The following is a 24,772-nucleotide window of genomic DNA, read 5'->3' on the forward strand; positions in this document are numbered from 1 at the left end:
AAAGCCTACCTGCAGGTGATGATAATGGTCTTTTCACCATCCCAAGATGGGTTGTCAGCCATGATCTTAGCATGGGTAGTGACATCCTGGGGTGACAGCTGGGGGGATTCATTGGGCTGAGTGTGGATCCATCCTAAGGGTTCCATCTCCTATAGGCAAAGAGAGGTGAAAAGCTATTTGGAGCCCTATCCCATCTGCAGAAAGGAATCACTTCCGAAAAGTAACATAGCTGCCTTCCCTCCACCACTCTGACAAAAGAAAGCCTCCATTCTTCTACACCTCTACTGACCTTGAGGTACTCATGCTGGGGCAGCTGGCCAGGCAGGTGCACGGTCTGGTGAGTGCCCCACTGTGGTACCATTACGATGCAGCGTATCTCCTTCACCTGGGGATTATCTGGTGGGCTCACTCCATACAGGTATCCTGCAATCTGGAAACAAGGGGATCAAGAACCAAAATGATTTTCAGTACCACTCTAAGACTCTGGGCTGTTAGACCTGTGTTTCGTTCCCTTCCCCAAGAACAAAGAATAGGTCAGAATGTGGTCAGAATTACCTGGGGTGCTTGTTCAAATGTAAACATGGACCTCATCTCAGACTTACCACATCAGAATCTCGAGTGGGGCCCAGGAATCTGCATAGTATAATCTATATAATATCCGTAAATAAATGATCCAACACACAGCTCATGAATTTTCACAAGCTAAATACATCTTTAAATCTACCACTAAGTGGTATATTATTTTTTTTACCTTTTAAATCTTTTTTTTTTTTTTTTTTAAAGATTTTATTTATTTGTCAGAGAGAGAGAGAGGAGAGCGAGTGAGCACAGGCAGACAGAATGGCAGGCAGAGGGAGAAGCAGGCTCCCCGCCAAGCAAGGAGCCCGATGTGGGACTCGATCCCAGGACGCTGGGATCATGACCTGAGCCGAAGGCAGCTGCTTAACCAACTGAGCCACCCAGGCGTCCCACCTTTTAAATCTTTTTTTAAAGATTTTATTTATTTACACAGAGAGAGAGATCACAAGTAGGCAGAGTGGCAGGCAGAGAGGGGTAAACAGGCTTCCCACCAAGCAAAGAGCCCAATGCAGCGCTCAATCCCAGGACCCTGAGACCATGACCTGAGCCGAAGGCAGACTTAACCCTCTGAGCCACCCAGGCACCCCTCCACTAAGTGGTATTTTAAATTTTACACTGCCATCAACAACGTAAAAGAACCTGTGTTCCTATAAAATCACGCATACAGAATATGAACTATCTTTTCAAATTCACCAACCTGAGGCCACAAATTGGTTGTTTTATATAATATGAATTACCTGATTATTTGTAAAGCTGGGCACCCTTTAACTGACTGAGCCACCCAGGTGCCCCGGGACTGTCATTTTTATTATACATCCTGAAGTGACTGCCAGGCTTTGGATTATCAGAGACTTGAATAAGAATCTAAGAAAATGCAAACACACTCATTTGACTGACAAAGCTGATTCCTGAAGTCTTTTCACAGTTTTGAGGAGAAAGGAAGAAGAGGTGATGAGTATATTTCCGCTCTGGGAAAGTGGTCCTCTGGGAAAGTGGTCCCGGTGAGCAGACCTCCCGGTGGTGAGGGCATGGCGAGGACGTGGCACCTGTCTACCAGGACCTCAGCTATATGGAGCAGCCTCTCCCCCTGCCCATCCCCACGGCTTCACATATGCTTGATTCTCCAGTTTTTATTTTTTATTTATTTATTTATTTTTTTAAAAGATTTTATTTATTTATTTGTCATAGAGAGAGAAGCGAGAGTGAGCACAGGCAGACAGAGTGGCAGGCAGAGGCAGAGGGAGAAGCAGGCTCCCTGCCAAGCAAGGAGCCCGATGTGGGACTCGATCCCAGGACGCTGGGATCATGACCTGAGCCGAAGGCAGCTGCTTAACCAACCGAGCCACCCAGGCGTCCCTGATTCTCCAGTTTTTAAACTGTATTTTGAGAATTGTGTTATAATTTATCCCCCAAATTAAAAATGTTTTTCAGTTAAAAAAAAAAAAAAAAAAGCTGGGCACCTTTTCATTTGCCATCTGTCGCTCCTTTTCTGAACTACCTTCGGATTTTTTTTTCTTAAAATTTTATTTATTGTCAGAGAGACAGTGCACACACAAGCAAAGGGAGCAGCAGGCAGAGGGAGAAACAGACTGCCCCCTGAGCAAGGAGCCCCATGCAGAACTTGATCCCTGGACCCTGGGATCGTGACCTGAGCTGATGGCAAATGCTTAACCAACTGGCCAAGCATCCCTACCTTCAAATTCCTTGCCTAGTCAACAGTTATGTTTTTATTTATTTTAAAGATTTTATTTGAGACAGACAGGGAGCACACAAGCAGGGAGTGAGGGAGAAGCAGACTCCCCACTGAGCAGGGAACCCCACACAGGGCTCCATCTTAGGACTCTGGGATCATCACCTGAACTGAACTCAGATGCTTACCCAAGTGAGCCATCTTCTGTAATTCCCTATTCTAGATTCTAATCCATCTTATTTTAGAGTTATGCAAATATTTTCTTCCTGTTTTTAGTATGTCTTTGTCAAACACAAGTTATTATTTTTTTTAAAAAATATATGAACTGTGTTTTGTTTTTTTTTTAATGGAAACAATTTTTTTTTGAAGATTTTATTTATTTATTTGAGAGACAGAGATTACAAGTAGGCCGAGAGGCAGGCAGAAAGAGGAGGAAGCAGGCTCCCCGTGGAGCAGAGAGCCCGATGTGGAGCTCGATCCCAGGACCCTGGGATCATGACCCGAGCCGAAGGCAGAAGCTTTAAACCACTGAGCCACCCAGGCGCCCAAGTTATTATTTTGATTATGGTTTTGGGTTTTACATCTTAAGAACGCTATCCCAGGGATGCCTGGGTGGCTCAGTTGGTTAAGACGCTGCCTTTGGCTCAGGTCATGATCCTGGGGTCCTAGGATCAAGTCCCACATTGTGCTCCTTGCTTGGCAGGGAGCCTGCTTCTCTCTCCGCCTCTGCCTGCTTGTGTGCTCTCTCTCTGACAAATAAATAAACAAAATCTTTAAAAGAAAAAAAAAAAAAAAAGAACGCTATCCCAACACTAAGGTAATCAGTACTATCTTCCAATACTCTACATCTTAGTATTTTACATGCAGATCTTTACATGTATTTTTTTTTTTATGCTGTGAGCCAGGGGTCTGATTGCTTCAGTATCATGAAGCATCCTTAATCCTACAGATCTAATACGTATTTATTTTTTTTTTTAAAGACTTTTTAAAGATTTTTTTTTTTTTTTTTTTTTTTTTGACAGAGAGAGATCACAAGTAGGCAGAGAGGCAGGCAGAGAGAGAGAGGAAGGGAAGCAGGCTCCCTGCTGAGCAGAGAGCCCGATGCGGGACTCGATCCCAGGACCCCGAGATCATGACCCGAGCCGAAGGCAGCGGCCCAACCCACTGAGCCACCCAGGCGCCCTTTTTTAAAGATTTTATTTATTTATTTGACAGACAGAGATCACAAGTAGGCAGAGAGGCAGGCAAAGAGGAGGAAGCAGGCTGCCTGCTGAGCAGAGAGCCCAATGCAGGACTCGATCCCAGGACCCTGGGATCATGACCTGAGCTGAAGGCAGAGGCTTTAACCCACTGAGCCACCCAGGCGCCCCCTGATACACATTTATTATATCCACATGAATCCATTTCTGATTATTTGCTATCCTCTTCCAATAACTTTTGGGCCAATACATCATCTTCATAATTGCCACAGCTTTATAATGCTTTAAGATTTGATGGGAGCCAAAACCTTTCCTGCTATTTCGTTTTGTTTTGCTTTAAAGATTTTCTTTATTTAGGGGCGCCTGGGTGGTTCAGTCGTTAAGTATCTGTCTTCTGCTCAGGTCACGATCCTGGGGTCCTGGGATCAAGCCCCACACTGGGCTTCCTGCCTGGTGGGGAGCCTGCTTTTCCCTCTTCCACTTCCCCTGCTTATGTGTCCCCGGTCTCACTTTATCTCTGTCAAATAAATAAAATCTTGGGGAAAAAAAAAAAAAAGGTTGTATTTATTTGTTTGAGAGAGAAAACACGAGTAGGATGAGGGGGGAGAGGGAGAAGCAGATTCTCCGCTGAGCAGGGAGTCCAACACAAGGCTTAATCCCAGGAACTCCCGGATCATGACCCAAGCTGAAGGCAGATGCCCAACTAAGCCACCCAGGTGCCCCTCAGCCATTCTTATATATATATTTATTCATCCACAAATCCTGAAACCAGCACCTTAAGTTCCAGGCAATCTCAGGTGAGTTTTGGGCACAGACTATCTCCTAGTTGAGCACACTTACCTGGGCCCGAAGGTCAGATATGCAGATAAACTTCTTAAGCACATTTTTGGGAAGGATATAGGTATAACCGGTCTCCTTGATGTCATCAGATGAAACATAAATATGATTGGTCCTTAGGTGAAGGTTGGCAGCAGAGATGGCTCTAAAAATGGTGGGGAATGTTAGTATTTCTCTGGCTAGCACCACAGGTACTATCAGTAGGCGCTGCCGTCCCTAACCCCTCCTGTCCCTTATAGTACCTAACCCTCCATTCAGTCTTGGAGGAGAAAGTCTGGGTCTCATAGTTGCTGGTGGTAGAAGTAATGATCTCATCGCCATGCTTGTTGACAGTACGAGTCTGTGTTGCTGTCAGCTGTGACTGTTCCTTGGTCTGCTTCTCAATCTCCGCTATCTGCTGCCGCTGCTGCGATGGTGCCGAGATCTCCATACCCAGGATGATGTCTCGAATTTCTGATTGTGTCAGCGATGCCACATTCACACTGTGGGGACAGCATGGATCACATCACAAGATCCCTTGCCTTCAGTCAATTTTGTCCCAATGGCAAGAGTGTAATTTGGTAAGTCAAGGGACCCCAGACCCTTACCCCAGACCATCCTCAAGTGGCATTCGTAAAGGAAGTGTGACGTCGAGATGTACTAATACTGATAAGATTTATCACAGCCCAGGAAGGCTCTGTGCATGTACACCTTTCAGCCATGCTCAAACCTCATCAGTAGCTAGACCTTCCTCTTTCCTTTGACAAAAAGTGCCCCAGTTTAACAGCACAATTTTTAAAATCAGAAACCCTTAGAACATGTTCTCAACCACAGCTAGTATTGCCAGTCACCCTAGGTAAACCTGGAAATCTATGGACATTTTTATTTTTGGCTGCACAATGAAAGGGAGGGGGAAGGAAGGAGTAGGGGGGTGTGTGTGTGTGTGTGTGTGTGTGTGCTATTAGCAATGGTACCTGGGGATCCAGGATGTTAAAAATTCCTATAATGTATGGACAGTAAAGAAATGCCCTGCTCAAAATGGCAACATGAGAAATGCTCTAGAATCAGACTGAAGCCCTGAAACACAGACATTTTCTACGTTATCTGAAGACACTGCCTACCTCTTTTCTACAGCATTCCCCAGGACAATTCCTTGAGAAATTTCTGAACCTAAGTGTTCCCAAAATACCCAGAAACTATATACTGAGCCATTCATTTCACTCTTTTAGGATCTTCCATCTGTCTCCCCAGCACCACTGCTCACTTGTTTTTCTTGCCATAATCAGCCAAGATGAGATCTTTTAGCTGCACCTCCACTTTGATCCACTCCTCGTCAGTCAGAGTGGGCCAGATGTGGTGTGGTTCTGTAATAGTAGTCTTGTCTGGCTTCAGGATCACCTTCGCCCGGTCATTGTTCACATGCAGGGCACGCAGAATCAGGATGAGACGGGAGAAAGCCTGAGAAGAGATATGGCAGCAATGGGGAAGGGAGGGGAGGTCAGCCACTAGATGTCTTCCCCCTTTCCTCGATTCTATCCTTTCAGGGAACCCAGGAATTGATTTCAACCTCTAAGATGCAGCCTTCCTCTCCTGCTCTCAGTCAACTTTATATGTGGTGCACAGAGTTGCTACCTCATCCACAAGTTGAAGATGTGAAAATGGCCTCATAGGGGTCCTGGGAAAAAGCTAAGGCAGGCACAGGATTGTCTCATGGCCCCAGACCCATCCTCTTAGAATGACCCTCTTTGTTGGGTGGTTTCCTACCGTGTAGGATGAGATAGTCTTGAGCCAGTCATCATAGAGATTAAAGAGAACCATCTGGGGTTCAGTGGCTTTAAGGATGAGGTCCCCAAACTTTTCCACCTTGAGACAGGCCTGGAAAGGTAGCTGGAGTTCTGATCCCTTGATCACAATATTGGGAAAGTCCAGCAAGTGCACCTGAAACAAGATCAAGTCCAAGATTAGAAACAGAGCCTGCACGTCTCAGACCTTCTCTCTTCTACCTCAACTACCTCTCACCTCCAATGGGTCCAGCATGCCCTTCCTGGTGACAATGATCTGCTTGGGCTGCTCCTCCACAGGTAGAGATCGGATGAGGGCAGCCACTTCCTCAGCTGTCTTCCATTTAGCCAACTAAAAAGAAAGAGGGGAGGAAATGGAAATTGAGTTTCTATCATCCCAAAGTCAACTAGAACAAAAGCTCCTAGTCTTGAAATAAACACTCTATGGAGTGCCTGGTTGGCTCAGTTAGTTAAGCCTCTGCCTTTGGCTCAGGTCATGATCTCAGGGTCCTGGGATCGAACGCTGCATCGGGCTCTCTGCAGGGAGCCTGGTTCCCCCTCTCTCTCTGCCTGCTTCTCTACTTGTGATCTGTGTCAAATAAATAAAATCTTAAAAAAAAAAAAAAAAATCAATGTTTCTGTTGCGCACTGCCAATGAATGCTGGGTACTTGGAAATGCAAAATAAGTGTCAAATAGCCTCGCCCAAAAGGCTTTTCAACCTAGCTAGCCAAAAAACCTCATACAAGATATACCATGATGCAGTATCTAATTACGTAATATATCACAGACAAAATAGATTAAGGCTAAAGATCAAAAAAGCTACATAAAGAAACAGGAAGACTTTATTTAGAGAGAGCATGTATGCACACAAATGAGGGGAGGGGCAGAGAGAAAGAATCTCAAGCCGACTCCGCACTGAGTGCAGAGCTGGGTAAGTATCTCACAATACTGAGATCACAACCCAAGCCAAAATCAAGAGTTGGACCCTTAACTGACTGAGCCACCCAGGCGCCCCACTCCATAAAGAAAAAGGTCTTAAGGAATGAGTAAGACTGGGGACCTGGGTAGCTCAGTCGTTAAGCATCTGCCTTCAGCTCAGGTCATGATCCTTGGTCCTGGGATCGAGTCCCACATCGGGCTCCTTGCTCAGCAGGGAATCTATTTCTCCCTCTCCCCCTGCCCATGCTCAGTCTCTCTCGCTGTCAAATAAATAAAATCTTTAAAAAAAAAAAAAAAAAAAAAGGAATGAATAAGACTGTGATTAACAGAGTACACAGAAGTGAGTTCCTTCTATAAGGAAGATATAGAAGCAAAGCCACAGAAGTGGAAATGAACAACAGAGTTTGGGGACAGCAGGACACTGGATTGTTTGCAAGAGCAAACAGGTGTTTTTAATTAATTAGAGAGAGATCACAGATGCATTGGCGGGGGGTGGGGGCGCGAGGGACAGAAGGTGGCAGGGACCCTGACTCACTTGGGCACCATCCAGGATGGTGGGATCAGGACCTGAGCTGAAAGGAAATGCTCAACCAACTTAGCCACCCAAGTGCCCAGGAAATAGATTTTAAAGGAAGAGAAACCATAGTTGGACAGGTTATAACCCAGCCAGATATCAAGTGTCTAGGAAGCCAAAGAAGAGTTAAATCACCGGGGTGCCTGCGTGGCTCAGTGGGTTAATAAAGCCTCTGCCTTTAGCTCAGGTCATGATCCCAGGGTCCTGGGATCAAGCCCGGCATCGGGCTCTCTGCTCAGCCTTTCTGCCTACTTCTGATCTCTGTCTGTCAAATAAATAAATAAAATCTTTAAAAAGAAGAGTTAATTCACCAAGAAGGGGCTACCAAAGGCTTAGAGGTAGAAATTTGGTAAAAAGTGATGTTTTAAGAATATTTGTTCCCTTTAGAAAGATGACTTTGGGTAGCCTTGTTTAAGACAGGTTAAAGATAGGAGAGTCAAGAAACAGAGACCAACTGTAGGTAGTGAAGGACCTCACACACTGCTAGGCCTCCTACAGAATACTTCCCAAGTAATTCAGAGAAAAAGTTCAAATGAGATACCTTAAATCTCTCAAACAGAAACAGGAAGATGCCCCCCTACCTCTACTGTTTCTCGCATCCCCCCCAAACGAAAAAGGGGTAGTAGAAGGTAGAAAACGTTTACAACTTCTCTGTCCTTTAACTGGCTCACCTGTCCCAAACGCTTCTGTCCAGCCCACACAGACGTGTGGATTATCTTGAGGAAGAGCTGCCCTGTGCGTGGATTGAAGATGAAGATGGCCCCATTGATGGGTTTGGTGGTCAAGTTCCCTTCAAAGGTCTAAGGAATGATTACATCAATTAGCACTATCTAGATACAATCATTGTGCCTTCACCCCAAATGTACACATTTGCCTTAGCACCCTCCCACAGGCATATATAGAGCCCCACATCCCTACCTGGCTTCTAATTCTCACCTTGTGGATAGTCACTCTGTAGACATTAGTGTCATCCACAAACCAGATGATCTGGTTGGAGAAGAGCTCACCATAATTCTGAGAGGACAGATAGGGCTCAGTGGGCTCAGATGAATAGAGTTGCAGCCCCTTGCGGATCCGTTCACGTAACACATACAAGGCAGGGTTTGCCTTCATGATCTTGGCCATGGCCTGCTGTATGAGAGGCTTGCTGCCTGGGAACCAGTTTCCGTAGGCACTATTGAGAAAAGTAGAGTGAAGACCAGACTGGCAGCCTCAGGGACAAGGCAAAATGAAACTCCAAAGAAAAGACTGCTGGCCGGGCGGACAAGGGTCTGCTCATGTACACTAAAATACACACATATATGCTCAAGTGTGCCAGCAGGCACCCCAAGAGGCCCCATACTTTAATGTGCATGTGTTTTTTAGTTTGCCAAGGTGGCACTTTCTTTTTCTGGGTCACTGACTTTTTGTTTGCTTCCTGGCCTCTGTTGTACAACTTTCAGTAATCTCAAAATCTTGAGTTCAAGCCCCATGTGGCCGTAATTTACTTAAAAAATAAATTAATTTAATTAAAAAATAAAGTATGTGGCTGACAGAAAATAGACATGCTTCTGAGCACCAACTTACCTGTGCAGATTATATGCCAGGTCAATGGCAATGAGCACACCAGTAGGCGAAGGGTAAATACTCATATTGTCTGTGGTGTAGTCCAGGAACTTGGCCCGGGCGTAGCGTTCAATGTCATGGGAATCATAGTCCCCCCAGCGCAACTGGATATCAATCCAATACTTCTGAGTGGTGGTACTATCCATCACATCCCTGTGGGCAGAAAGAGGTCAGGAATCCACACTTCTAAGAAGCCACCAGTATCATCAATGAACCACATGAACTCTCAATCACTACATCTAAATCTCAAAATTCCCAATCCCTTTGCCTGTTCCGATCAGCAAGCCCCTCACCCAGACAATCAGCAGAACTCTAAGGGTGCTGACAGGATCCAGGGATGGCACTGTACCCAAGTCAGAAAGAAAAGCAGGCAGGGACAATTGCTGAAGTAGCACAGGTAGAACAGTCAAACCAAGCTTCCTGAATGCCTAGGGCTTGGTTATAAAGCACTTACTTAGAGTCTGCCAGCAATGAGGGCCGAGAGACATTCCACTTATAGGAGGCAAAGAGCAGGATATCTGCACAGGAAGAATTCATCTTATAGGACTTCCGTGGGTGAATTGTCTCCTTTTGCACTGTCTCAATTTCTAGTGCATCCAGTTCCTGATCAAACACCTGGAGGCAAAGGCGGAAAGGTTATGACTGCTTATGGAAGCCCACCAGGAATGAGGGCTTGCGGAATCTCAGATGATGCAAGTCCCATCCTCAGTGCTGCCAGGGTGGACTTCCCCCACCCAAGAATGAGCTGACCTGACTTCTGGTGGTCCCCTCCCCGCTCAATTCTGGCCCACCTGACACAAGTCCATCACAATGCTCTCATGGATCTTCTGCCATAAGTGAGCCCGGAAAATCTGGATAAGAGAGATCTTCAGTGTGGGGATCTTGCCATGCATGAAGATACCCGTCAGGTCCAGCTGCACCTGAAAGCCTACATATACCTAACAAGAAAAAGAGAGACAGCAGAGGTCAAGAGACTGGTTCTTAGGAGTAATTAAGGAAGCAGAAACACCTGCTTTCAACTTCCTGTCTCCCAGGTCTAGAAATCACACTCACGTTGGCTCGGTTGATGGTTGGGGACCACCAGAGGGTGAATCTACGATTGGGAATTTGGTTCAATCCTGATCGCTGAGCATTAGTTAGCTTCTTCCACTTCATAGACTCCTCAAAACCACTGGCCTTTTCCCTGTGAAGAAGGGGCCAGTTAAAGCGATGCCATCTCCCAGAACATTGCTCTCCAGTAAAGACCACAGAACTCAACAGCACATGAGGGTTGAACTCAGAGGGTTGTGCTAGGTTACTGTAAGGGGAGAAGAGAATCCTCACCAGAAAAGCCCTTCCCAGGTAGGGAAGTAAGTGCCCTTGAAGAGTGTGTGTTCCAGAATGCCTTCCACGCCACCCAAGGCCTGAATCATGTCTGTACGATAGTTGTTCAGGTTCCAGAGCTTCCCATCATGCCGCTGGTGTGTCCACCAGAAAGGGTTCTGCTTCAAGACCTAGACGGCAAGGCAGCTACCATCAAGTTTCTGAGTGCCTACTACCCCAGATGCCCCGCATGGCCATGGATTCTTTTAATTCAGGGAAAATGTCTATCATCCCCTCCATGTACCTGGTACTGCTTAAAGTCAGTTCGAACCCGCCAGCCCTTATCATATGCCAACGTGTGCCTGTCCTTCTGGAAGAGGGTGTTGATTCGGGGAATGCCACGATCCCATGAATCTTCTAGATCTTCTAAGGTCAGTCGTCTGTCAAAGAAAAAAGATCTAAGTCAAACATTTGTTCAAAAGAGTTTACCATTCCTCCCTGGCCAAGGACAAATAGGTCAGATGTAGAATGTATTTGTCTCCATAAAAATATGGGCATGCTCTGCTCCTGACCTCCATGCAAGGCTCAAAGATCACCCCTCCACACTTCTGATCAGACTCCCATTCCTTCCTGGATGTGTACCTGTTCTGAGCAATGGCCTCTTGTCTCTTCAGTGCATACTCCGCCCAGACCCGCTGGGAATCAATGAACTCACTCTCCCACGGCTGTATATAGCGATACAAGTTGGGAATCAGCTGATCTTCTTCATGGCTCATTCCCGAACGAAAGTGTGTGATACCTACATCTGTCTGCTTGGACCACCTGTTTGGGGCACAACCAAGTTTTAGAAAAAATAAAAATAAAACCTAAAAGAAACATCCCCTTTCCTCAGAGTCTAGCAAGATTTTCTTTTCCCCCCTTTTCAAAGAAGTTTTTTTGCTTATTTATTTAAGTCTTCTCCACACCCAACGTGGGCTCATGATCCTGGAGAAGAAGAGTTGCATGCTCTTCCAACTGAGGTAGCCAGGCGCTCGTAGCAGGATTTTCAACCAAGTCCTACCTGAGGTCAGACTGGGGGATGAGCACATGGCCCATTGAGAGCATGCCGAGTCCACCCAACTCCTTAGGGGTATAGAACACAACAGGAGGGAACCGACTGGGCATCTTGGAGTTGAGGCCAATTTTGATACGTGTTTGGATCTTGTTCTCACATTTCACTAGCAAGTCCAGGAGCTCCTGGGTGTTCACCACAGCCTCCCGAAAGTATGTCATAAGGCCTATAAGAGCTGTGTTCCACTTATTCACAATCTGAAAAAAGTGGAGAGAAAGTAAATTATAGGTGAACTATGGGGGTGGCGGTGGTAGGGACTACTTGATCCAGCTAATAATATTCTGCCTAGTTCTCAAGGAAGATCTGAGCTCGTCATTAGGAAAGTATATATAAATCAAAACTACAAGATACTATTTAACACCTATAATAATGGCTACTGACAAGTGGCAAGTGTTAAGACTGTGAAGAAAATGGAACACTCTTATACTGCTGGTGGGAATGTGAAATCGGTACAATGGCTGAACCACCACCTGGCAGTTCCTCAAAAAGTTAAAAAGAGTTACCATATAATCTAGCAATTCTACTACAAAGTATATACCCGAGAAAGGAAAACTTATGTCCACACAAAAAAGGGTACACAAATCTTCACAAGAGCATTATTCCTAACAGCCAAAAAGTGGAAGAAAACCACAGATGTCCATCGACTGACAAATGGATAAACAAAATGTGGTATATCCATATAAAAGAACATTATTCACAAATGAAAAGGATTCAAGTACTGATACATGCTACAACACAGATGAATCTTTAAAACATGTTAGGTGAAAGAAATTGGACAGGAGTGCCTGGGTGGCTCAGTCCGTTAAGCGTCTGACTCTTGGTTTCAGTTCAGGTAATGATCTCAGAGGCCTGAGATAGAGCCCTGTGTCGGGCTCCATGCTCAGTGGGGAGCCTGAAGATTCTCTCTCCTGGTCTGCCTCCCACCCCAATCACACACGAATGCTGTCTCTTGCTCTAAAATAAATCTTTAAAAAAAGGGGGGGGGGGGGGACACTAGCCAAGAGAGTCACATATTGCACAATTCCACTTATATGAAATGTCCAGAACAGGCCAAATCATACACACAGAAAGTAGATTCATGGTTGCCAGGAGCTAGACATGGGGAGAACAACAGGGAGTGAAGGACTACTCATGAGAATAGAGTTTTTTCTTAGGGTGATGAAAATGTTCTAGAATGCAAGAGTGGTAATGGCTACACAATTTTATGAATATACTGAAAACCACTGAATTGTGTATTTTGAAAGTGTGAATTTAATCTGGAAAAAATCAATTAAGGCAATATAAACACTTAAAAGCAAGTACAGTAAGTAATCCAGGGTGGACGGGGAGAAAAAGGGATGAGAAAAACTACTAAAAATTAATAGAGGGAATGAAAACTAATGGGACCACAGAAATTGCCTTCCCATTATAAAGAACTATAAAACTAAGCAAAATACGTAAAACAGTATCTTCAGACAACTGACAAATAGGCAACACAGACCATGACCCTTGAGAAAAAGGAAACAAATGAAGTGAGCCCCACAAGTTCCCCAGCATCCTGACTACTGTCAGTTTCCCAGTTGCACCACACACATGGAGGGGGAATGGAAACAAAGCCCAACAGTCTCCTGAATTGAAGAGACAGAGATTAGAATTCAGGAGGCCAAGGCAGCTAGAATCTGTCAGGCAGAAGTACTAGAGAGAAGCAAGTTCTCAGAAAGATCTTTGGAGATCCATGAAGGGATTCCCTCTCAAGTTTTTGGCTGAGTACCAACCTATATGCAGTAAAACCCCAACATCTAGAAGAACACCAGAAACTCTTAACTCTAGGAAACTGAGGGTTGCTGGAGTGGAGGTAGGCGGGGGGATGAGGTAACTGGGTGATGGGCACTAAAGATGGCACTGATGTGATGAGCATGGGGTGTTACAGGCAACTGATGGTTAACTGAACTCTACACTTGAAACTAACGATGTACTATACACTGGCTAACTGAATTTAAATAATAATAATAAAAAAAAATGCCACAGATCAGAAAGCTGAACAAGTCCCACAGATCATGAGGTTGCCAACAGTTTGTGTTCCCACCAACCAGAGCAGAGAGACCTTGTAATACATGGGAATTGGGTAGAGCCCAAGAAAGTTATCAACCTAGCAATAGAGGTACGTTAGCCCCAGAACAAAGGGTGCTATATATTTTCCACAACCAAGTTTAAAAGCCTTAAATGGACCAAACTAATCTACAAGTTACTGACATAACACAGCTCAATACTCTTTAAAAAAAAAAAAAAAAGTAACAAAACCTATAAATAATGTAAAACTCAAAATTTCTAGCATGTAATAGAAAATTGCCATTCATGCAAAAAAAATTATAATCAGAAAAAACTCAATCAATAGAAACAGACCTAACAATAACACAAATAATGAAATTAGTAAGCAAGGACCTTAAAACAGCTACTTAACAAACCTTATAATTATGCTTAAATATATTAAAAAAAAATGAATATAATATGGAGAGAAAAGATAATAAACACAAAGACAGAATTCTAGAGATAAAAATTTCAGTACCTAAAATTAAAAAAAAAAAAAAAAAAAAAACTCTGATGGAATCAGTTAACACTAAAATTGCAAAAGTATGTAACAATTTACATTAATAGAAATGAAGACAAAGGAGCGCCTGGGTGGCTCAGTGGGTTAATCCTCTGCCTTCGGCTCAGGTCATGATCTCAGGGTCCTGGGATTGAGCCCCACATTGGGCTCTCTGCTTAGCAGGGAGCCTGTTCCCCTTCCCCCTCTGCCTGCCTCTCAGTCTGCTTGTGATCTCTCTCTGTGTCAAATAAATAAAATCTTAAAAAAAAAAAAAAGAAATGAAGACAAAACAAACACTTTTATAAACACACAAAAAGATACAGAATATAGACTGTATTCACTGCCAGTAAACTGTTACTACAAGAAATGTTAAAGGAGGGGTGCCTGGGTGACTCAGTCATTAAGTGTCCACTTTCAGCTCAGGTCATGATTCCAGGGTCCCTGTGATCGAGTACCATGTCAGGCTCGGAAGCTCAGTGGGAAGCTTGCTTCTCCCTTTCCCATTCCCCCTGCTTGTATTCCCAGTCTCGCATCTCTGTCAGATAAATAAAACCTTAAAAAAAAAATGTCTTTGTAGGGGCACTTAGGTGGCTCAGTCTGTTATGTGGCTCCCTTCAGCTCAGGTCATGATCCCAAGGTCCTGGGATTGAGCCCTGTGTTGGTCTCCTTGCTCAGCAGGGAGACTGCTTCTTCCCTCCCAACCTCTCTCTCTCAAAAAGGTAAAATCTTTCAAAAAACAAACAGCAGTGGTATCTTTGTGTGTATCAGTTACAAAGTCCAGGTCTAACTCTAGCGGTCTCTTCACGTTCATGACATAGCACTCCACGTGGCGTACTCCCTTGGTCATCACCTGCATGCAGGTTCACTGTTCCCAGGACAAAATGCTTATCAGTTTGCGTTTTGCTATCAATGAAATGGCCCCCCATTCCCCTAAACCTGCTAATATCTTGGATGAATCCTTGCTGGTTTTCCATCTGCAAGCCAACTACATTTTGCCCAACTTTCAGTTTTGTTCAACAAAATGTCCTGCCTTTTTATACAATTACAACCTGTTACAGGAGTAATTTTGTTTGTCTAAGTATTTTAAAGATTCCAGATTTCAAACTTCAGAACTTCTTCCATGCTAAATGTCACGTGGCTTTACGCTAAAAGTTTGATGTCTTTTTTTTTCTTTTTTTTTTTTTAAGATTTTTTATTTATTTATTGGACAGACAGAGATCACAAGTAGGCAGAGAGGCAGGCAGAGAGAGGAGGAAGCAGGCTCCCTGCTGAGCAGAGAGCCCGATGTGGGGCTCGATCCCAGAACCCTGGGATCATGACCTGAGCCGAAGGCAGAGGCTTTAACCCACTGAGCCACCCAGGCGCCCCTAAAAGTTTGATGTCTTATTTGAGAGAGCCCTCGCATGTGTGTAGGAGCACAAATGCGGGGGGGGGGGGGGGGTGCTGGTGAGGCAAGGGGCAGGGCAGCAGCACAGAGAGGAGACAAGCAAACTTCCTACTGAGTGTGGAGCCTGACACCGGCCTTGATCCCAGGACCCTGGGTTCATGACTTGAGCTAAAGTAGACCCGTAACGGACTGAGCCACCCTGGTACCCCAAAGCTTGAAGGTCTTTAATAAAGTGAACTGTGTCTCCGAACCCATTCCAAAAACAAAACAAAACCCAAAAATAAAAAAGATGGACATGAAAGTGGAAATAAATCAATCCAAAATTGTAGTTGGAGATTTCCAAGACTCTTCTCTCAGTAACTGATAGAAGCAGACAAAACAATCATTAAGGATATAGAAAGACTCGTACAACATATTCAATCTGAGCTGACATTCATAAGACACTGTCCAACAGTAAGATTACAGAGTACATAGGAGATAGTCAACAAGACAGACCTTATATGCTAGACCACAGAGCAAGTCTTAAGACATCTGGAAAAATGAAGATCATACAAGGTGTGTTTTGTTTTTTTTTTAAAGATTTCTTTATTTGACAGACGGAGATCACAAGTAGGCAGAGAGGCAGGCAGAGAGAGAGAGTTAGGGAAGCAGGCTCCCTGCTGAGCAGAAAGCCGGATGTAGGGCTAGATCCCAGGACTCTGGGATCATGACCTAAGCCAAAGGCAGAGGCTTTAACCCACTGAGCCACCCACGTGCCCCCAAGGTGTGTTTTCTGACCATAATGGAATTATACTAGCAACTAATAACAAAAATACCTGGAAAACCCTCAAATATGTTTAAATTAAATAGCATACTTCTAAACAACATATGGATGAAATAAAAACTCTCAAGGGGAATTAGAAAGTATTTTTAACTGAATGAAAATAAAGACACAACTTACCAAATTTGAAAGATGCAGCTGAAGCAGTGCTTAGAGGAAAATTTACAGCACTGGATGCTTATATTTAAAAATATTTAAAAAGAGGGGCGCCTGGGTGGCTCAGTGGGTTAAAGCCTCTACCTTTGGCTCGGGTCATGATTCCAGGGTCCTGGGATCGTGCCCCAACAGGCTCTCTGCTCGGCAGGGAGCCTGCTTCCTCCTCTCTCTCTCTGCCTGCCTCTCTGCCTACTTGTAATCTCTGCCTGTCAAATAAATAAATAAAATGTTTTTAAAAAATTAAAAAGATTCAAAATTGATCATCTAACCTTCACTTTAAACTAGAAAACTAAAAGCAATTCAAACGCAAAGTAAGCAAAGGAAAGATACTGTAAGAGCAGAAAACAGTGAAATAGAAAAGAGAAAAATAAAAATCAACGAAACCAAAGCTGGTTAAGAATAAGGGGGAAAAAAAGGCAAACTACAAAATCCAAAATGATAATCCAAATGATAATAATCAAGACTTTAACGTAAGGAGTATGACTAAAGTGCAAGATCACAATGGCTGGAGTTATCATAGAAATTAGCCTCGAGCAAATAGCATTCTTCAGGTAAGCAGGATAAAGGAACTACAGAGTTCAACAGCCTTAATCAAATCACAAAATCTACACTGAGCATCTAGTTCATGCTTAAGACGAACCAACCAAGGCAAGAGACCTGCAGAAAGGATCTGGGGGTAAAGGCAAAGACTTCAGTAGAACAATTGTGAGGCTTAGTGAGTTCTCTGACTATAGCTGGTTCTTGAACTGCCTGCCAGCTGCATGGTTTTTACCACCCAACACACCAGTTCTACTGCAGTTACCAGGGCTTTATTCCTGGTGGCTAAAAAGTATGAATTCCCAAGTACCACAGTCCTTTAAGAAAAGCCAGAGCTGCTGGGGATTCAGGGAAGCAGGAAAGAAAATGCCACTGAATGAGCAACTCCACAGGCTAGGTAACACGGTAATAACTTTACACATGTTATGCTGTTAAGTCTTCAGAAAAGGAACAAATTTGGGGTGCCTGGGTGGCTTAGTCGCTTAAGCATCTGCCTTTGGCTCCAGTCATGATCCCAGGTCCTGGGACAGAGCCCAGTATTGATTTCCCTGTTCAGCGGGGAGTCTGCTTCTGCCTCTCCCTCTGCCCTTCCCCCTGCTCCTGCTCTCTCAAATAAATAATTATTAAAAAAAAAAAAAAAAAGGAACAAATTCAACTTCCATAACTTGCCCAACATACCACATGACCCACTTGGAAGGGGATGTAGCAAAGTAAAAACTGATGTTAGGATGACAGGATTCTAGGTGTTTTCTTGCTTTTCTTAGTATCTAACAGTAATCAAAAAAACCTGGAACTCTGATACATCAGGTGGCAACTTTTTTTTCTTTTCTTTTTTTTTTTTTTTTTTAAAGATTTTATTTATTTGACAGAGAGAAATCACAAGTAGGCAGAGAGGCAGGCAGAGAGAGAGAGGGGAGGATGCAGGCTCCCTGCGGAGCAGAGAGCCCGACATGGGGCTCGATCCCAGGACCCTGGGATCACGACCTGAGCCGAAGGCAGAGGCCTCAACCCACTGAGCCACCCAGGCGCCCCGCAACTTTTTTTTCCACTTAAAAGTAAATGTATGGGGTGTCTGGGTGGCTCAGTGGGTTAAAGCCTCTGCCTTTGGCTCAGGTCATGATCCCAGGGTCTTGGGATCGAGCTCCGCCTTGGGTTCTCTGCGCAGCAGGGAGCCTGCTTCCTCCTCTCTCTCTGCGGGCCTCTCTGCCTATTTGTGATCTCTGTCAAATAAATAAATAAATAAATAAATAAATTAATAAGCAAGCAAGCATGCAAGTAGGTAAGTAAAAATAAAAGTAAATGTATGGCTGGACAGGGAGATGAATAGCCAGGTAATAGATAAATATCATAATACATTTGTCCAAACCCACAGAACATACAACACCAAGGGTAAACTGGAAGGTAAACTACGGCCTCTGGATGATTATGATGTGTTGGTGTAGGTTTATCCTTGGTAAAGAAGGTTCCACTCTGGTGAGTGGTGTTGATAATGAGGAAGGCTGCCCATGTGTTGGGGCAAGGAGTATAATGAGAAATCTCTGTCTCTTCCTCTCAATGTTATTTTAAAACTAAAATTGTTCTAAAAATTTAAGTCTAAAAATAACTAACATGAAATAGAAGTCAAAACAAAACCCCGAAAGGAACACAAATACATCTACTGCCAGGCACAGATGTTCTCTTGAGGTAGGTCTAACTTATTTTTTCATTTTTTTTTAAAAATCTTATTTATTTATTTGACAGACAGAGATCACAAGTAGGCAGAGAGAGGGGGGAAGCAGGCTCCCCGTCAAGCAGAGAGCCCGATGCGGGGCTCGATTTCTGGATCGAGATCATGACCCGAGCCAAAGGCAGAGGCTTAACCTACTGAACCACCCAGGTACCCCTATTTTTTCATTTTTTAAAGATTTTTTTTTTTTTTTAATCATTATTTAGAGAGAGGACGCCTGGATGGCTCAGTCAGTTAAGCATCTGCCTTCAGTGCAGGTCATGATCCCAGGGTCATGGGATCAAGCCCCTCATTGGGTTCCCTGCTCTGCAGGGAGCCTGCTTCTCCCTCTCCCTGCCCCTCCCCCTGCACTCTCAAATAAAATAAAATTTTATAAAAACAATATATTTAGGGGGACGTAGGTGGCTCAGTGGGTTAAGCCTCAGCCTTCAGCTCGGGTCATGATCTCAGGGTCGTGGGATCAAGCCCTGCATCAGGCTCTGCTCAGCGGGAAGGCTGCATCCCCCTCTCTCTCTGCCTGCATCTCTGCCTCCTTGTGATCGCTCTCTGTTGAGTAAATAAGTAAAATTAAAACATACATACATACATATATATATATATATATATATATATATATATATATATATATTTTTTTTTTTTTTTAAGAGAAAGACAGCAAGAAAGAGCATGAGTGGGGGGCTGGGAGGGAGAAGCAGGCTCCCCGCCCAGCACAGAGCCCGATGTGGGGCTTGACCCCAGGACCAGACCATGACCTGAGCCAAAGGCAGATGCCTAAGAGACTGAGCTGCCCAGGTGCCCCACCCAGGCACCCCACCCAGGCACCCCTGCCCCTCTGGCTTTAGACTTCAAGTCATCTGGACATGCAGAAAGGGATTCCCTGGTGAGGGAAGCAGAGTAGGAAGGCAGGAAACCAAGCAGGAAGGTAGCCACAAGGCCCTTCCCAAACGGAAGCTAAGCAGACTGTACCTCGTAAGTCAGACTATCCAAGTCCATTTCTGTTTTCCTTCTATTATTCCTGGCCCTCACCAAAACCTTGCTTAAATGTCCCAGCCTTATTTTATAGCTAGGACTGAAGGGAACGGTCCTATCTTCAAGTCCCAGCTAGTGTGCTACATACACCTAAAGCAAGAATGACGAAAGGATCTAAAGTGGTAGTGGCAGCGATGATTGCAAGCCTCCAAGGAGGAAGGACATTTTAGAGGACCTTAAGATTCAGCCACCTCTTACCCTACTGGATATTTCCCTCTATTAAGACTGGAAGACCAAGGGGCGCCTGGGTGGCTCAGTGGGTTGAGCCACTGCCTTCGGCTCAGGTCATGATCTCAGAGTCCTGGGATCGAGCCCTGCATCGGGCTCTCTGCTTGGCGGGGAGCCTGCTTCCTCCTCTCTGCCTGCCTCTCTGCCTGCTTGTGATCTCTCTGTCAAATAAATAAATAAAATCTTTAAAAAAAAAAAAAAAAAAAAGACTGGAAGACCAAGAAATTTTATTCCAAGTACTTTGCCTTAACACACCTCAAGAAATAAATCCCTATATTCTATTATCTGATCATAATCCCTGATTCCTCCAATTAATGATGGCAAACCTTCACTAAGCAATTTATTGAATATAACTTACTATATTAATTCTCACAAAAGCCCCCTGAACTAGATAACACATTCAGTATTCCCATTTTTTAAAAGATTTTTTATTTATTTATTTGACAGGGAGAGAAGTCACAAGTAGGCAGAGAGGAAGAGGGAGAGGGGGAAGCAGGCTCCCTGTTGAGCAAAGAGCCTGATGCAGGGCTCAATCCCAGGACCCTGAGATCATGACCTGAGCCGAAAGCAGAGGCTTTAACCAGCGAGGCACCCAGACACCCCATATCCCCATTTTTTTTTTAAGATTTTATTTATTTATTTGACAGAGAGAGATCACAAGTAGGAAGAGAGGCAGGCAGAGAGAGAGGAAGGGAAGCAGGCTCCCCGCTGAGCAGAGAGCCCGACGTGGGACTCGATCCCAGGACCCCGAGATCATGACCTGAGCCGAAGGCAGCGGCTTAACCCACTGAGCCACCCAGGTGCCCCCCATATCCCCATTTTTAAAAAATATCTGAGAGGTGGGGGGAGAGAGAGAAGCAGTTGGCTCCCCACTGAGAGGGGAGCCCTGGCTCGATCTCAGGGTTCTGAGATCATGACCTGAGCCGAAATCAAGAGTCAGAAGCTTAACTGAGCCACCTAGCTGCCCCTCAGCATCCCCACCCCCTTTTTTTTTTTTTAAAGACTTTATTCACAAGAGAGACAGACAGACAGACAGACCACAAGCAGGGGGAGAAGGAAAAGCAGACTCCCCACTGAGCTGGGAGCCTGACACGTGGCTCTATCCCCAAACCTGGAGATCATGACCTGAGCTGAAGGCAGATACTCAACCATCTGAGCCACCCAGGCACCCCTCCCCATTTTTAAAAAATTTAAGTAATCTGTAACCCAAGTTGGGGCTCAAATTCACAATCCTGAGATCAAGAGTTGCATGTTCTTCTAACTGAGCAGGCCAGGCACGTCATCATCAGTATCCCCACTTTATGAAAAGAACTAAAGCCCAAAGTGGGGCCTTATCCCAAAATCCCAACTAGTTATGTGACAGAGCTATGATCTGAACCTGACTGGACTCCAGAACCTGTCCTTCTAACTGCTTCTAAACCGCTTCCCTAATCTCTGATCTCACAGGCTCTGACCTCTCAGGTTCTCACCTCTAACCTATCTATCTACTCCTTTGATCCCTACACTTTCTCCCAAGACCTCTGGCCTCATCTGGTCTCTTCCTACCCACCATCCATCCAAACAAATCCAGGATCCCAAAAGAAGCCAGCACTCTGGATTTCCCTGCGTCCAATCCCTCGCCACTCCACAACAATCCTCTGGCAAACCCCAATCCTGAATCACCTCACTGACATGATATGATGGACTTTGTCCATCCTGTCACTGAGTAGCTAAGTATTTCTGGGAAGAACTCACACTCAAAGAGTTGTCCTCATTTTCCTGATACCCACCTGGGGCACAATTTCTTCAACAATCCTATTATTCCCTCACCACCATGCTCAAGTCCAACCCAGGCAAGACTGAAAAATTCAAGATTATAATTTCCCACTCAACTTTATATTCATATCTGTCCAGACCACTTTTCTTTTAGGTTCAGAGGATATTTCCCTCTGCCTGTCCTTTACTGTATTCCCACATTCAACACTTGGGAACACTGCTCCATTACTTACCACACTGGTCTGCTATACCCTGAACTGTCCCCTGGCTCCCTAATGGGAACATCCTCAAGCCAATCCCATTCAAAAATAGTGCCTTGGCTTAGATCTCCCTCTAGGTGGCGTATTATGTCCATCTTCCTTTTACTCCAGCTCTGGCAAGTTGCCAGTCCTTGCTGTCTCCACTCCCTTATTTCCCATAAAGCCTCACCCACTGCAATCTGGCTTCTCTCCCCACTATTTCTGAAACAGCTCTTGCTAAGGTCACCAATGACGTCCTGACCGCCAAATCCAATGGATACTTTTCAGGCCTTATCTAACTAAAACACTCTTAGGCAACTGACACCCTTAAATGCCTGCCTCAATTCCTGACATCCTTGGCTCTGATGAGCTGGCACTCTCCCAGTCTGGCCACACTGCTTCTCAGTGTTTCCTATGGTTCCAAATTCATCCTTCTGCTCTTCTTTCCTTACACCTGACCTAGACAATCTTGCTTACTCTTGAACTTTAAACCACCACCCTCGACAGACTCCTAAATCTACATCTTCCGTCTAGACATCTGTTCCAAGCTTCAGATTGCAAAATATCTCCATTTGGACATCCTACAGGAGCCTTGAAATTACCCCTCACTGCTCTTTCTCACCTCATTTCTCCCTCAAAAACTTAAAGTCCAAATTATTTTTCAGCAAATCTGAAAAAAGACTATCAATTTAAGGTGGGAAACACACACACACACACGCATATATACTTACCTTGGAACAGAAGAAAAAGGATATAATAAATGCCTGCCAAACACCTCCATCTGGATGTTCCCAGGAACCTCAAACTTGTTACATCCTCAACTAAATCTATTTATCTTCCCTCCTAAATCTGCTCTTCTTCCTGTACTCTTCCAGGTGGTAGTGCCAATATCTACCTAGTCAGCCATGCCCAAAACTGTTACTTTCCTTTCCCTCTGGCATTCCACCAAAATGAGGCTCTGCTGACTTTACCTGCTAACTACTTATCAGATCTGCTCCTGTCCCCTCACTGTTGTCATCACTGTCATTGGTAATTCAGAACCTCCAAACCCCAAACCTGATTTTCTACCCCATCCCAAACCCATCCTCCTCACAGCTGCAAGAAGAATCATACCTAACACAGAAATCTGGAAAAGTTGCTCTTACACCTAAGACCCTCACAGGATTTTTTTTTTTTTTAAGATTTTATTTATTTGACAGACACAGATCACATACAGGCAGAGAGGCAGGCAGAAAGAGGAAGAAGCAGGCTCCCTGCTGAGCAGAGAGCCAGATGCGGGGCTTGATCCTAGGACCCTGGGATCAGGACCTGAGCCTAAGGCAGAGGCTTAACCCACTGAGCCACCCCCCCTCACAGGATTCTTAACAAGGCATGCAATACCCTCCAGGATCTGGCTCTTGCTTATCTATCCCGCCCCTGTATCCCAACATTCCCAACTCAACAACCATACCCCAATAAACCTGAGCCTTGTATAGCCCCACACATATCATGCTAATTACCTCTCCTGGAATAAGGCTGAAGGAATGCCCTCCCTCACCTGCCTCATCACGTTACTTCTTCCAGGAAGCCCTTCCTCTCCCTCTCCCAGACTGGGCTAGAAACATTAACCTAAGTCTTCTCAAAGATTCCCAAATAATACAATAGCTCTATAAACACTACATCCTGTTATAGTTCTCCTATCCATGGATGTGTCTCTCCAACTAGGCAGGCCAACTCAACAAAAGCAGAGACTCTATCTTACGTGTAGTGTGCAGAGCCTTCAACACAGTAGTTATCAACAAACACCAATGGAATGAATGAGTTACATAATTCCTAATATCCGGCCCTTGGAGGAAATAAACCAACCTAAAAAGATAAAAGTTTTCTCTTCTTTTCTCTTTCCAGCAGGCAGAGGCAGAGGGAGAAGCTTCTCTCTCTGCCTCTGCCTGCCACTCTGTCTGCTCGCTCTCTCTCTCCCTGACTGACAAATAAATAAATAAATAAAAGAACCTAGCACTTCCCTCTCTTTTTGGCATTATGGGCACCATTATGGCAGCATGGAAAGACAACAAGAAGAGCAAGGTGGCTTTTTTTTTTTTTTTAAGAATATATGGTTATTTTTTTAAAAGATTTTATTTATTGGGGAGAGGGTGAGAGAAAACGAGTAAGCACGAGAGAGCGAGAGCGCATGAGAGGGGAGAGGGTCAGAGGGAGAAGGAGACCCCCACTGAGCATGGAGCCTGATGTGGGACTCGATCACAGGGCTCTGGGATCATGACCTGAGCTGAAGGCAGTCGCTTAATGACTGAGCCACCCAGGTGCCCGCAAGGTGGCTTTTTAAACCTTACATAAACTTAAGTATACACAGTTAACAAATCCCCAAATTACTCTCTCAATTCCAGCCTTCAGGTGGGCCTTCGGAAGCAACTGAAAGGGAGAATAAACACTGAGATAGCTAGTTATGCTTGCTTTTTAACATACACACAGTTATTGGTTAAAAGACAAACTATGTGAATAAACGATAAGCCTCTGGTAAGATGAGAAAAACGAAAATTTTTTTCAAATTAAAGAACCAACCTTCTGTTCTTAATTTAGAGTCATCATAAATACAGAGAACTAGGCTGCACATTCCCTACAGGGCATTCTCAGAAAGTACCTGAGCTATTTGACATCCTAAGCTGCATACCATAAACATGGAAACTGGTACACTGAGAAAAGCTGGGAGCAAGAACCAACCAGGGGAAGAGATGAAA

General features: G+C 44.6%; 1 protein-coding gene across 1 annotated transcript in view; it reads right to left on the reverse strand.

The window, feature by feature from the left end:
• PRPF8 (pre-mRNA processing factor 8) overlaps window positions 1–24,772 on the reverse strand; it is a 36,562-nt gene that overhangs the window by 708 nt on the left and 11,082 nt on the right. Inside the window, exons 25-41 of the mRNA XM_047706293.1 lie at window positions 11,547–11,794; window positions 11,129–11,308; window positions 10,791–10,926; window positions 10,508–10,677; window positions 10,238–10,367; window positions 9,976–10,122; window positions 9,639–9,799; window positions 9,146–9,337; window positions 8,516–8,753; window positions 8,251–8,379; window positions 6,304–6,417; window positions 6,049–6,222; window positions 5,549–5,742; window positions 4,548–4,787; window positions 4,309–4,450; window positions 290–430; window positions 10–149 (exon numbers count right to left, since the gene is read on the reverse strand). Of these exons, the coding sequence (XP_047562249.1) occupies window positions 10–149; window positions 290–430; window positions 4,309–4,450; window positions 4,548–4,787; window positions 5,549–5,742; window positions 6,049–6,222; window positions 6,304–6,417; window positions 8,251–8,379; window positions 8,516–8,753; window positions 9,146–9,337; window positions 9,639–9,799; window positions 9,976–10,122; window positions 10,238–10,367; window positions 10,508–10,677; window positions 10,791–10,926; window positions 11,129–11,308; window positions 11,547–11,794 (2,876 nt within the window). The remainder of the gene's footprint in view (window positions 1–9; window positions 150–289; window positions 431–4,308; window positions 4,451–4,547; window positions 4,788–5,548; window positions 5,743–6,048; window positions 6,223–6,303; window positions 6,418–8,250; window positions 8,380–8,515; window positions 8,754–9,145; window positions 9,338–9,638; window positions 9,800–9,975; window positions 10,123–10,237; window positions 10,368–10,507; window positions 10,678–10,790; window positions 10,927–11,128; window positions 11,309–11,546; window positions 11,795–24,772) is intronic.

Source organism: Lutra lutra, chromosome 16 (assembly GCF_902655055.1).
Source record: "Lutra lutra chromosome 16, mLutLut1.2, whole genome shotgun sequence".
NCBI classification, from domain to species: domain Eukaryota; kingdom Metazoa; phylum Chordata; class Mammalia; order Carnivora; family Mustelidae; genus Lutra; species Lutra lutra.